This window comes from Cyanistes caeruleus, chromosome 10, assembly GCF_971803275.1.
Source record: "Cyanistes caeruleus chromosome 10, bCyaCae1.hap1.1, whole genome shotgun sequence".
Taxonomy (NCBI): domain Eukaryota; kingdom Metazoa; phylum Chordata; class Aves; order Passeriformes; family Paridae; genus Cyanistes; species Cyanistes caeruleus.
Genome location: NC_141710.1, coordinates 6,238,318 through 6,251,891, shown reverse-complemented (window position 1 = coordinate 6,251,891; position 13,574 = coordinate 6,238,318). Strand labels below are relative to the sequence as shown.

Genomic DNA, 13,574 nt, shown 5'->3' with positions numbered 1-13,574 from the left:
ATGCAATCTAGCTGCCCCTGAGAAATGATTGATTTCACTGCCCCAGCAGATAACACGAGCTGTGAACTTCTGTTTGAGATGCACTAGAAATTGAAGGACGTCAAAATCCGCCCTCCCCTGTTCCAATCTGTATTACTGACCAGACAAGACTGTCTTGTTCCTTCTCAGCACCTCTTTCAATCATCCTCACTGGTGAGGCAGGTTGTGTTCTTGGCAGTGACCCTTTGAAGGTGAAGTATATAAAGGCAGTAGAGGGTAAAGCATTAGGCAAGGGTACTACCACAGGTTTTCAACAGCAGCTCTTGACCTCAGCGCTTTCTCACATGGAACAAGAGTCAATTGTACTGGGAATATCCTCACCTGACTGCAGCCTGCCAAGGTTGGCAGTTTAAGAGGGTTATCTTCAGGCAACAGAGACAGGACCTGTCAAGGACAGTTTAACCCACCCAGATGAGAAACTGATTTATTTCCTGCTGATTACAGATTTGCCTACGTGACAACTTTGACTGCACATCCAAAATGAGGGGGGATGAATACTGATGTATCACACACATCCCCTGATCCTGGTAAGGGCAGCCAGGGATGGATGTCTAAAATTATTTTCAGTAACCCAATCCTCAACTGAGCCAAGTTCCCCATTTGTTGAGGGGATGATAAGGTCATATGGAATGCCGAGTGGGCACTGATGAGGGTCATTATTGACACCTCAGCCAGTTGAATAAATGAGATGCTCTCAGTGACAGCACAGGAAAGTTGTATCTTCTGTGAATCTGGATGGCAAGAACTGACCATAGATACCTAGTTGAAAAAGGCAGTTTTAGTGTCTTTAGTTTGTGTCTAGTGTTTAGTTTGATACTGTGATGCCCAAGGATTCCTTTGCTGCTTCACCCCTCTTTGCACAAACATGATTACTTTTAGCTAATCTCCAAACATTCAGTAACTATACATTAATTATGTCTCCCCACTGGAGCAAGGGAAAATCATATTTATGTGTTTTCACAGAGAAGAAAGTGAAGTACTCCAGCTGTGACTTGCCCACAGGCAGGCAGCAGCCAAGCTCACTCAGGGGCAGTTATTTCCAGCCCCCTGTCCCTGCTATTGAATCTCTGTGGAACTGTGTTTTTTGCTCTCTTCCTGTTCTCTCTCATTACAGCAAGAGTTTGCAAACTAGCAAGGATATCTTGGTGACTATCTTGATGACTCAGCCTAAAGATCTCTACTTGCTGTTACAGATCTTGTGTTTCAAGGGGTTTTCATTATCCCTACCCTCCTTCCTTAAACGTTTTCATCAGCAGGATGCAAGTTTGATTCATCCAAGCCACACTTTCATATAATCTGAAGTCTCAAGTAATGAAAGGAGAAAATTCATCAGAAAAGAGAGGCAAAAATTCCATTTGTGTTTAAAGAAAACAGCCTCTGACAGTGACCTCTACAGCTCAGTATGCTTTGGGAGAACACCAGAAGAATTATAGATATGGCAGGCAAGAGAGATTCCTGACCATGCTATCTGCTGTAGAGGTGCTGCAGATATAGAATCCCAATGGCAGATCACAAACCATGCCACAAACTGCTGGAAGGACATATGCCAATATTTTTTTTCCTACACCCTGAATGCAAAAGTTTACCTTGGCATGCAAAAATCTGTATTTCCCTTTCTGCCACCTGTCCTTGAACAGTTAACCATGCAAAAAAAAATGACACTATCATTCCACTAGGGTGGGACCAGGCTCAAGAAAAAATGAAATGTACTCTCCATGACTTAAAAAAAAGTGATGCAACTTGCAGCTTTAAGGATGAAAAAACTCCAGAGTGGCAGAGGGAGAGGTGTCATATCGTATGTGCTGCATATGTAGCTGTGATATGACAGACCTTCTAAGCCTGCTGTCACCAAGAAAAATTCCTGACAGACAACAGCCCAGCTCTGGGCAGGAAGACAGCCCTTTTTAAGGAAGAAGCACTGTGCAGGTAAAAAAAAAAGAAAGGTCACATTGATAAACAGGTCTCATATTTGTAACTAATACAGGCTAATCTCAAGACTGAGTATTGAATCTCTCCTATATAATTTTTATAAACCCAGAAATGAGAAGCATCTACTGATTACTGTATTAATTTAACACCTGATCTAGTTCCATAGGATTAGTAGACCCTTTCCTTTTTTAATGGGATTTTTAAAAATGTTCATATTCCATGCTTTTAAACAGACTTTACATCCTTGCAAAGAAGTAATCTTTTCAAAAATCTGATCTTTTAAGACACATGAAGTAGTTTTTGTTTTATCCAAAAATCAGTAGACAAATGACCAAAAAAAAGCCTGGCCCAGCTGGAACACTGTACCAAGAACTGGAATAAGGCAGCACAAAGCAGGAAGTGTCGTGTCCTCAAAACATGAGTTAACAACACACTTTATTTAGTCTACTCCTGATATTCAACATACAGCTCCTGGCAACCCAGCTTACAAAGGTACTCCACCACAGTCCCTCTGCATTCAGTGACACAGGAACAAGAGAAATCCCTCACCATCACAACATAGGGCCCAAGAGAAACAAATTTCTTGTTCATAAACCTTGATCCAGCATGAGAGCTGCCTATTGTTACAACAGAGAGGAACACAGATTTCTTATGGCTGCAGTGCTCTGAGTGCTGTACATGTACAACTCTGCAAACAAGAGTTGTGCATGAAAACAGGTCCTTTTTCATAGCAGAGACAACCATGATTCCAGCACAAATTGGTAAGTGTGACTCGCATCTTCCTGGGTTGTAACGCACAGAACTCCCTGCACAGACCTTCACTGGCAGGTGCTGCGAGCAGCCTGTGCCCCAGCGCTCTCCAGAGAGTAGCTGCACACAGGTACATTGCTCTCTGCTCAGGCTTCAGACTCTCCTGTTACTCATGGCATCATAGTCCTGCTAGAACAGGCTGCAGGCCAGGCTGCACTTCCAGCGTTTCACACATGATCTGCCAACAGGGCAGCTGAGGAACAAGGAGGGGACAAGGCTTGCCCAGGGCATGGAGGGACAAAATGTGGGGCTGTGGGGCTGCCTTTGCAGATACCCTCTGGCCTGCCTTTCTTCCTCTCCCACAGGGGAAAAACCCAACATAGGATAATTTATGTGCTTGTTTTCCAAAAGACAAAGCAGCTGTCAAACTCATACCCCAAAGTTACTCAGAATTAGGGTTCCACAAATTCCCTTCATCATACTGCTGCCAGTGTAGCAGGACACCATCGCACAAAGAGCAACGACATCATTAATAGTGCCAGGGTCCCACACTGGCCCTGACACAGAGCATGTGGGACACAGAGAGTTGTGTCCCTTGCCTGGGCCTCAGGTATCCCCAAATACCGTCTCTGCCTGCGAGGCTCCATCTGTGAGCTCTCTGGCACAGTGAGACCCTGATCTCTGCAGCTGCTCTGGGTACTGTCAGTGATAATTACCATATCACCTTCTGGGCTCTTACCACCACCACATCACACCAGCACAATGCACCAAAACACACTCTTTAGGACAGAATGGCTGGGATATATCAGAAGACAGAGGGAATCAAGTGTCTCTACAAAGAGTCTATAGCACAGTGTGTGGAGCCAGGTGGGAAAGGCAAGTTATTGGTTCTAGCTTGGTGCTGGTCCCAGGCTTGCACCCAGCTGAACCTGCACAAGTTCCTCCGCACAGAATCACCCAGTGCTCCATGAAGAGGGATGAACTCTGGTGACATGCTATTCTAACACTACAGACCCAGGTCAAGTCCGGCATAGACTCCTGCTGCCAGTTCCTTCTCAGAAACAGAAGTGCAAGTGAGGCAGAGGAATCTCAGTAGCTCTGGGGAATTCAGCTGTCAAGGCTGACAGGCCATGGTGGCTGCCTCTGGTCACACCAAGAGCCTGGAATTAGCCTTGGGGGCAATACAGCTGTGTCTGTGCAGAGCTGCATCTGAGTGGGGCTGCTGAGAACAGCGCGAGATACCCAAAAGTAGGTCTTGAAGGAGCCAAACTGGATGTGTGCACCCGGGACACACAATCCACCATTCTTACCAAAAGCACACAGCTGCTAGATGTAGCTGTTCTCACTAACTCATGACTCTAATTTCACTAATGTGTTCTAATTTCTAATATGCTACCTCTTAGTGGAAATCTCAAAGAAACACTGATAACCCCAAAGCACGCAAGGAAATACACCACTAACGTGGTTATGAGACATACAAGCTGCTCGTGAAGTTGGTAGATTTCTAGTGTGGGAAGCTAGTTGTCATCTGAAATGGGAAGGAATTACTGTAGAACCACTCTGACCAGCAAGGCAGACTGGGTAGTGTGGGCATCTCCACTCCATTTAGCAGGGAATGCCCATGCAGCACTGACTGTGCCAAGAGCATGGGTTGGCTGCAGCCCCCTCTGTTGCCCAGTAAACCCATGTCCAATTCCTAGGACTGTAGGATACCATGCCTCTCCCCCACACCACGTTTCATGATTTATATTAAAAAAAAAGGGGGCTGAGGGGTGGCACTGGAAGGGGAAGTGGCTCATTTAGGCTCTTAAATCAAAATAGGAATAAACAGAACATCTGAAACTCCTGCCCTCAATCTTGGTACTTTCTGGATCCTGAGACCAGAACTCAGCTTACATTCTCTGGGTGTAGGCAACTGTGCTGCAATTTTGAATTGAAAAGATCCATGATGTATTGATAAGAAGCTGGCTTCAGAGGAAAAGTTATTCCACACGCTGGGCTTCTCAGATACATAAAACATGGCTGTGCCCCTGAATTGAAGGCATGTGTCTTAACAAGTGTGCCAATGACCACAGTTCTGGACCAAACCAGAGACTGAAATCTCCACAGCAGTGGACTAGAGACCAGCACTCTGCTGGCCTGACATTAGTTTAATTCCTTATATCTTTTTTTTGTGTTTGGGTTAGAATTACTTTGAAAACCAGCAGTTCTCAAGTACATTTATATGGGACCAAATAGTAGAAAGATGGCTTACCTGGACAATTAGCTTATTTTCTTTATCAGGCAGAATTCGATAGGTATAAACACAATTTCGGTACCTGGAACAGACCACAGGTGACATGGTTAGACCATGTCCAGAAGGGAATCTCACTGTGTCATCCCTCCCTATGAGAAAAGACATTGTAAAATCCTGAGACACATAGAGTGCTTCATGCACAAGGGTTTTAAACCATTTCTCTTTCTTACTTTCTTTCCCTGGAGTCTGCAGACTAACACAAACGTGAAGTGTTCCTGGTCACTGAAACAGGAATGTCTGCTTGCAGATGTCACTGCAGAAAGTGATATCAGCACTAGCTCAGAGGGAGCTATTCCACTCTTCTTCTGGCCGGAAAGAGAGAAAACACCAAGTGGCTCTAGCTGTCAGTAGAGCAGACGTCTCAGGAAGAAATGAAAAAGCAGAAATTCAAAAGGCAAAGGGCCAAAATCAGCAATAAATGAGTAAACTGAAGAGCTAGTACATTGACTTGTATTGGAAAAAGCAAATAATATATTTCAGCTAAATCATACTACAACAGCCAGGCACATTTTTATCCACAAATCCTAAACAACAGCCTAAATGAAAACCCATCTCACCATCCTGGTATGGATAGACACTATACATGTGCATCATGTATACACCCACAACAAATATTTCGTGCCAGCTAAATTCAATTAGATTTTTATTTAAGTGGGGATGGAGGAGTTTTTTGTTCAGTGGAGGGTCACATCAATGCATGGGAGCCCAAGGAAGCCTGAACAGCACTGTAAGCTTGACCTTCCTCAACAGCTGCTGAGCTTTGTGTAGTTCACTCAAGAAGTATTGACTAGAAAATATATTTTTACCTTTCTCACAACAGACTGATCAAATCTTTTAAGTCATCTGCAAAGCACTTAAAATACAACAATATTGCTTTGAGCCAGCAAAAGATGCTGGTTCAACCCCTTTCTTTTCAAAAGAAAGAACAGAATCTATACTCAGATCTTCCTTGGTTGTAACAGAAACACTGCAGTATCTGTGGAATTGTCACCAAATGCCGGCTGAGCTGAGGACAAGTAAAATCAGTATAGGAACAATGAAAGAAGGGCGGTTGGGTGAGACAGGAGAAGGGAGGAGCACTCTTAGGATCAAAAGCAGGAATCCTCCTTGCCAGTCCCCTAATTTAATGTGTGTGGATGGAGAAGACTGGGCCTCTTACTCCATTTTTACCCTTAGGCATCCTCTCCTCGGCATCCTGACTGTCAAGTTATATGGTCCAAGTTTCTGCCACATTCTAGGTCCTCCCTAAAGCCTGGGTTGAGTTCAGAATTGCTCAGCCATGGTTCAGGCTGTCCATGTGGAGGGTAAATAAAACATCAGCCTCCGTTTAAACAAGTCTCCAATTACTTGTCATCTTCCTGTTCTCTCAGCCAATTAGAAGAGGCAACAGTGCGATAAGACAGGCAATTTCTCCTTCCTCTCCTGCTATATGTTTTTATGCACAGGTGATGATGTTTGTATTAAGAGTGTCTGGAGCACCAAACAGGGCTGCTGTGCTAGGCCTGGTGCCAAGTGCACCATGAGAGCATTGGAAAGGGCATCTCACAGGCAGGGTCCTCTTAGAGGGATCCCAAAGCTGTAGCTGGTCCTTGAGTGTTACCTCTAGAAGTGTTGGTAGTCCTGCAGCCATTCATGAATGAGCTGCCAACAGATCTCCTGGAGGAATGGTACCAGTTCAGGTACACGGCATACTATGCAGGTTCTTTTGGATTTAGGCATTCCCTCCAGATGAGTAAAAGAGCCCATTTCTTGTCAATAAGCTGGCAGATCAAATTATTTAGGCACAGAGAAAGGAGGAGGAAAAGGGGTTTGTTTTTTGCCTTTTATGGGGCAGTGTGACCAGAACAGGGGACAGCCCTGCAGGGGGAGGAGCATTCCCCAGCCTTTCAGTCTCTAAATGCTGCTGCTCTAAGTTTCAGAAAAGGAGACAAGGCACCCTTAAAACGCTCTCCAAATACACCTCCCCCACTTGTCTATTTATACAAACCCTGTTTTTCTAAAGCAGCTCTTCAACAAAATCATTATTTAGTACTATGATATTATAATAATAAATGCTTTTGCTGGATCTTTATTGATCTGCCCAGTAAATACTAGGGCTTTGTAGAATATTACATTTCTTTTTCAGAGCAAATTTCAGGTTTTTCTGTTTTCCATATGTATACACGGTTGACACCTGCTCCTTTTCAACATAATTCTCTTTTGTGGAAACAATTTGCAGTCAGCCTTTCAATTCTCCACTCTCCCATTCTTTGTCTCCAGCCTCTCTATTTTTTAAAGAGAAGTAACTGAAGAGCTCAAACTTCAAACACCTCCCAGTCAGTAGCCCAGCTGAAACTGATACATCTCTGAGCAAAGGTGCCCATTTTGTGGAGATGACATTCAGAGGGACTTATTCACCACCTCTCCACAAACTAACTGCAAACTAGCATAACCTGAAAGCTTGTCAGATGGTTTGACAGAAGTCTGTGTGAGGTTTCCCAGACTGTAATTAATGCCAGCCCTTTGCACCTCTGATCCAGTTGCTCTTGGCTGGCAAGGCTGGGTGCTCCCCAGTTCTTTAATCAAGCCGTTTATATTAGCTAATTCAGAATGGATTTAAGAATATAACCTTTGGCTCCCGGTTCAGAAAATCATGGTCATTATATTGTTTCTGTTTCCTGATCCCATGTCTCTCAAGTCACAAAAGGCTTTCAAAGCCGACTGCATAAACATTTACAATGGAAAAACTTATGCAAATGCACGTTCGTAGGCATTTTTGCAGCACCTTCCCTTTCTATAATCCCTACCACCACTCAGTGAAAATACTGTACATACTGGTTACAAGTCAAATCAGTGGGGTAATACTAAAATCACTCAATGGAAGCAACAGTCTGTTCTAGTAAATGGTTCTCTGAGTAACCATTCGGGCCCTCAGTCCCTGTTACAGGATTGTCTCTCCTCCCTCCTGCTAGTACTGGCTATTCATCTGCAGCTGCCCTTCTTTCTCTGCTCCCTCCAGAAAGACAAAATTCTTCCATGTGTTGTTACGAGCACGTTAACAGGCAGGCACCGAGGCTCTCTGCACCTTGTTGAAGACACCCACTCCCCAGCCACCAGCCCGGCAGTCCAACACCTACGCCCACGGGGCAGTTACCCAGCCCCATGCCCCTCGGCAGCAGGCAGTGCTGACCACAATCTGGCCTCAGAGACAAGCAGGTAGTCCAGAGTTACAAACAGCAGCACCACCTTCCCCACAACAAGAAATATACTTTCAAACAGAAAATGAGAAACCTGCTTGTAATGTAATGTGGGGTAAAGATGAAATTAGTTTCGTTGATCTGCTGCAAAATGGCAGCAAAGAGGATCTGATAGGGTCCCACAAGAGCTCTCTTGATCTCTCCTAAGCAAGGAGCAACTGTCTGATCTCCCTTTAGGACTCAAATGACTCAGATTTTACCTATTGACTTCAGTCTCCTCTCATCCCTGCTCTCCTGCCTCCAGGAAAAAAAAACCTGCCCCTCACAAACCCAGAGCAGGAGGGAGGCCTCGCTCTCTGGTCCCTGACCGAACTCCGAATGGGGAGATCAGGGCTGCTAACACTTCTCTCTCTATTTCCCACATGAAACGTTTACCCCATGAGGCACATTAATGATGCAGGTGGAATCACTGCTGTGCTGGGTATACTTTGCACAGCTCCAACTATCTCAAGCCTTTTGCTGAATGCAACACAGTACAAGCAGGGAGCTCAAATATACACTGAACCAGAGCAAGAAAAGTGCCTGGGAGGTCCCAGGCTCAGGACTGGGGTCACTAAAGATAAATACTTGACCCAAGTTGTTAAGACACTCCAGAAGTTCAAGAGGTTATTTTCTCTCAGATCCCAGCAGCAGTGCCTTTGACCATTCTCTCCTTTTGAATCAGGGGCAGGAGCAGCGTGAGCAGTTCAGCAGTACATAACTATAGTTTTATTCAACTTGGCTCCTAACCCTTGCCACCCCATGGCCCAGTCTGGTGAAACCAGCCATGCTCTGATGAGGGCTGCACATTTCCAGTGAGTACAGCACCTGTTTGCCTCTGTACTGGGGAGGAGGCAGGGGTGACCCCTGCCCAGCAGGGACAGCAGTGTGGGCTGAGGGCGCGGTGAACGCTGTACTTACAGCACGCAGAGTGCATATGCTGAAGCAATTGACTCACTGGCCCGCACAAGGAAGCTGCCGTCCTTGCCTACTTTGGAGAGCAGGTCTTCAGCTCTGGAGCGAGTGATGTTGCCGTGGTACCAGCACTGATCCATCGCTGGAGCTGGAGGAAACCTGAATGCCAATACAGGACCTGCCAGAGCCGCCTGTGTGTCTGTGTATAACGATCAGCCAGCTTCAGCTCACCAGCTTCCTGTTTCAATAGCACAGAGAGGGAAAGGAAACTCAGCCACGGACAACTTCCTCAACTTGAACAGCTCAGAGAGGGAGTGTGACATATCCCTGCAGCCCCCATTTTGCCTCTTCATGCTGCTGCTGAAGTGACGAGCAAGCCCATGTTCCCTGCCTTCCCCTCCCACTTTGTGTCCAGAAGTCCCAGCTGGTAATCTCTTCTGCTCCCTCACAGATTCAGTCCCCCAGGCTTTGGTGGCCTGACATCCAATTTATGATCTCCTGCCAGATCCTTTGAGTTTTCATATTTTTCCTGTCTGTCTGTCCTACCCACTGCAGGTCTCTATGGGGAATAAATAAACCTCTGATCAGAAACACATCATGCATTAGGATACATAGCACTGACTGCCCCATTCCTGCCTTGACTAGTCCTCATATCTAACTAGGTGTGAGGGGGGGACATCAAAGAATTGAAAAAAATAAAATTACTACTGCATGTCTCCACGCATAGAAGCAGACTGAAAGGCTGATTTGTGCTAGGGATTTTTGACCAAAGCTCCCTGTCAGCTACTGTGAGACGGATTCAAAGATCTTTCCTATTCTAAATCCCCAAAGGTGGGATAGAGCAAAGCTGTGTCTAGCAACCTGCGTCAGAGAGGGGAGAACTGGAGCTTTCACTTCCCTTTTCTTTGTCTGTACATCTGTCCCTCAGCTATGCTGTGTGGCATGCTAAGTGCTGCATGTCCAAGACATATTTGCAGCAATGCCAGGACATTTTTACGGAGGCACTGCCTTCATGGCAATTTTGGTTGTCTGTCCTCAACTACTCTGCCCTCTGCACATCCACATTTGAGCTATACCTGAAAGCAGCAGCTGAGCTGGGACTCCAAGTCCAGAGGCAGAGGAACGGTGCAAACCCTGCTAGCTCTATGCAACCCTTGGTTCCCAGAGCCAAGAGAAGTGCTGGAACCACAGTACCTGGACCATGCATGAAGTGCTATGCTGTGCACTGCATGGACAGCAAGGCAGGAGAGAACAGACTGTCACTGCTCAGGGGGAGGCTAGAATGTGTGGGTGTGGAGAGAAAAGTGAACCAGCACAACCCAGCATCCATCCCTGTAAGCCTTCTTGCTGGTTTCAGCTATGCAGAGGCTTGGTCTGCAGTGTCCAGCTTAACCTCTGCACTGAGATGAAACTGTGGGCAGCAGCAGCCCAAAGCTGTGCAGCCAGGCCATGGCCCTGCTAGAGGAGCAGAACTGCACCGTGCAGGGCTTCCTGTCCATGCTGAGCAAGCGCTGTCTGCACACCAAAATTAGCTCAGCTGAACCTGGCCTTCAGCTCTACCAACATCCATACAGGCCTTTAGCAGACAAACTATGGATTGGGGTGCCTAAATGGAGTCAGACACTGAGTGCCATGAAGTGGCTCTGCCAGTAGATAGTAGCTATAAGCTACAGAGTGGTTATAAACTCTGTTTTCCCAAACAAAATGAGAATCTGCATATGGCAAAGGCACCATGCAGTTGCTCTGACAGCTCTGCCTAGCCACAGTGCACTGCTAACCTCACCTGCACCAAGTCCTTGGGATTTCTGGTACATCCAGTCTCTTCTCTGGAGCACAGCTGCAGCAGGAAGCAGAACAGCTCTGAATGTCAACCACTGCTTGACCTTACAGTGCTGTCCATGCAACAGGCATGTATCTGGATGCTCACATTGTGAGCAGAGAGAGCTGCTCACAATGTGAGTTTTGATAGAATTAAACTGTTTGGAAAGCTTCTCCCGATCTCCTGCAAACTAACACCAGGTAACAGGTACAAGCCCTCATTAGACATCTGAGACTAATTAGCTGCATATTTAGCTCCTATCCATACCACCACCTACACAGATTTTTAGCAAGCTGCTGGTATTTCCTTCAAATCCTGTGTCCAGGCACACACTACTCCTTGACTTGGAGACAAAAACAAGGGGAAGGGTTCCAAGTACAAATGATGATTATGGCAATTGAATGTGCAGGCTGGTTTCTGTGAGTATTTCTTGGCCCTAAAAGAAAGCAGAGTACAGCTCCAGCTGCTCAAAAGGTAAATCCCAATCCCCTAATATAAACAGTTCTGTGATCCCTAATGGCTTGTTAGATTGGAATAGTATCTTGTCTCCAAGACACTACAATAGACTCTTTATCTAAAGTGGTTTTGCTATAGATGTCCAGGTAGGTGTCCATGCACCAGCCTCTCCAGAACCAGTAAATAAATACTGACTGTGACATCATTCAGGATGTACAGTGGTCACCCAACCCCCCCACACACACTTATATTCAGCCTTTGCCCTGCACCAGCATGGGAACTTGGCTTGGCCAGATAAAGACCAAAGCATGCATGTCCATGTCACGAAACTAAAGTATTCCATAGTACCTGATGAGGAGGTTAAATCTATAGGGCAGCAGTTAGTTTTGCTGAAGAGTAAATACACCATGCCCTAATTAGGCATTAGTGACAGGCGGTTGGCCACAAAAGTTAGAGTCTAGCCTACATCTAAAAGCATATGAGTAATACCCAAAAAGTACTGGCTACCTGAGCCACTCTGCTACTCCAGCCCAGTATGCTACTGACCTGCTGCTTGGGAAAGGCTTGACAAGTTACAGGTGTATCTGTGAAGGTCACGAGATCCCTGCTCTCCCTTGGTATATGCAGCATCCAGGTGCTCTGAAACAAATCTCTGTAGTGAGGAAAGGCAGGGCCTCTCTGCCCACCACCATGAATGCTGTCAGTAGTAACAGGCACGGGCAGGATCACTGTGCAAGCAGACTCACAGACCTGAGCAGTGAAACTGCAAAGGATCCTATGGGACTTGCTAGTGTTCACCAAAGGGGATGTGCTCAGAGGCCTCTGAAAAGCAGGTGGTTTTCTTCACCAAGAGGGCAAACAAACACATTTTCCATGCAGTCATTGAACATGTGCACACGCAGAGGATACAACACAAAGGAAACAAGCACCGACTGGTTCATATGTAGAGTTTTGTCCAGAGGCATGGGTAACACTTTCCTAGCTCCATCTGCTCTGATGTGCTCCATCTTGCCTGATAGCCATTTGTTTCTGGTCAGTCTCTTGTCTAGTCGTTGTATAATGCATCCTTTCAAAACACACTGTATGGTAGTAGAGTAGTGTCTCTCTCACCAAAACTAGAGCTGTTTCCTTCAGAAATCTGCTGAAAAACTGTCTACATTAGAAAGCCTTCCAGCTTAAGTGTTTTATGCTACTCTGGCCTTGGTCAATTCTCCTTCCTCTGACACTGGTGCTTTTTTGCTGAAAGTGGAGAAATGTAATTTGTTTGATACAGAGCCTCATATGCCAATAGTACTCTGTAATAACAAGACATGGGGTTGTCCACAATAAGAGCAATTGCTACGTGGATCATAGCTTGGCACTTGTGTTAGAAAGACCAGCAAGCAGTTCCCCTCCTGACTCTAAATTGGGAGCTCCCTCTGCAGACCTGTCCTGATCCTGCAGTTCCCATATAGGCAAAATGCCATTTTTACCACTTGCTCTGTCCCCGAACATGGAAGGGTCCTGGTGTCCTCAATGGCTCCCACTGTCACTGCCGAGGTAGAGGGAGCAGCCAGAGCACACAAGGCTGTGCTTGTCTTACACATGGGAAACTGCACCTTCTCAATGTAGTGTAAGCAGAAGGGCAAGTAAGCAAAGAAACACAGCATGGGAAATAAAGGAGAAGGTTAAGTTAGACAGAAGCCTCTGGAGTGCCTGGAACTCAGCAAGACAGCCCCAAACACAGTGAAGAAGTTGGCAAGGAATATCCCAAGAGCAAGGCATCACATGGCCTTGCTGAAATAAGAAGACAGAAAGCCCTGGAAATTACAGGTGCCCACATTCCTGCGTTGGGTGCAAGAACCAGTGCTCCTTACCAGAGCCAAAGCAGTTTCTTGAAGGAGATGACAGTAGTTATAGGGTAGTAAGCCAAGTACCCTCTCTAGAAGTTTCTTCACAACTTACTAAATACCACTGAGCATAACCCTGCTGCCATCTGTTCCCTTGCAGTCCCTGCCCTGTCAGCACACGTGTCCCTGATGAAGTCTATCAGAGACCTCAAGGTGAGAAGCCCTATACAAAGAACACACTTGTTTTGGGCATGTGATGTGTAAAAAGGTAGCCAAAGAGAACAGCAAAAAGGGAGAATGGGCAATAGAAAACAAAACCAAACATG

At 45.9% G+C, this 13,574-nt stretch overlaps 1 protein-coding gene across 6 annotated transcripts in view; it reads right to left on the bottom strand.

Annotated features, from left to right (window-relative positions):
• Positions 1–9,591, bottom strand: part of INPP5D (inositol polyphosphate-5-phosphatase D) — a 51,471-nt gene extending 41,880 nt beyond the window's left edge. For 2 of the 6 annotated variants that reach the window (XM_086844491.1, XM_086844489.1), the window contains exon 1: positions 9,151–9,549. Coding sequence is in view for 2 of the 6 variants with exons in the window: in XM_023933370.2 (XP_023789138.2) it covers positions 4,973–5,036; positions 9,151–9,284 (198 nt within the window). In the remaining 4 variants the exon portion in view is untranslated. Of the gene's footprint in view, positions 1–4,972; positions 5,037–5,184; positions 5,320–9,150 lie in introns of all 6 variants that reach the window. The other 4 variants (XM_086844490.1, XM_086844488.1, XM_023933370.2 and 1 more) reach the window with 4 other exon arrangements.
• Between the last annotated feature and the right edge of the window lie 3,983 nt (positions 9,592–13,574).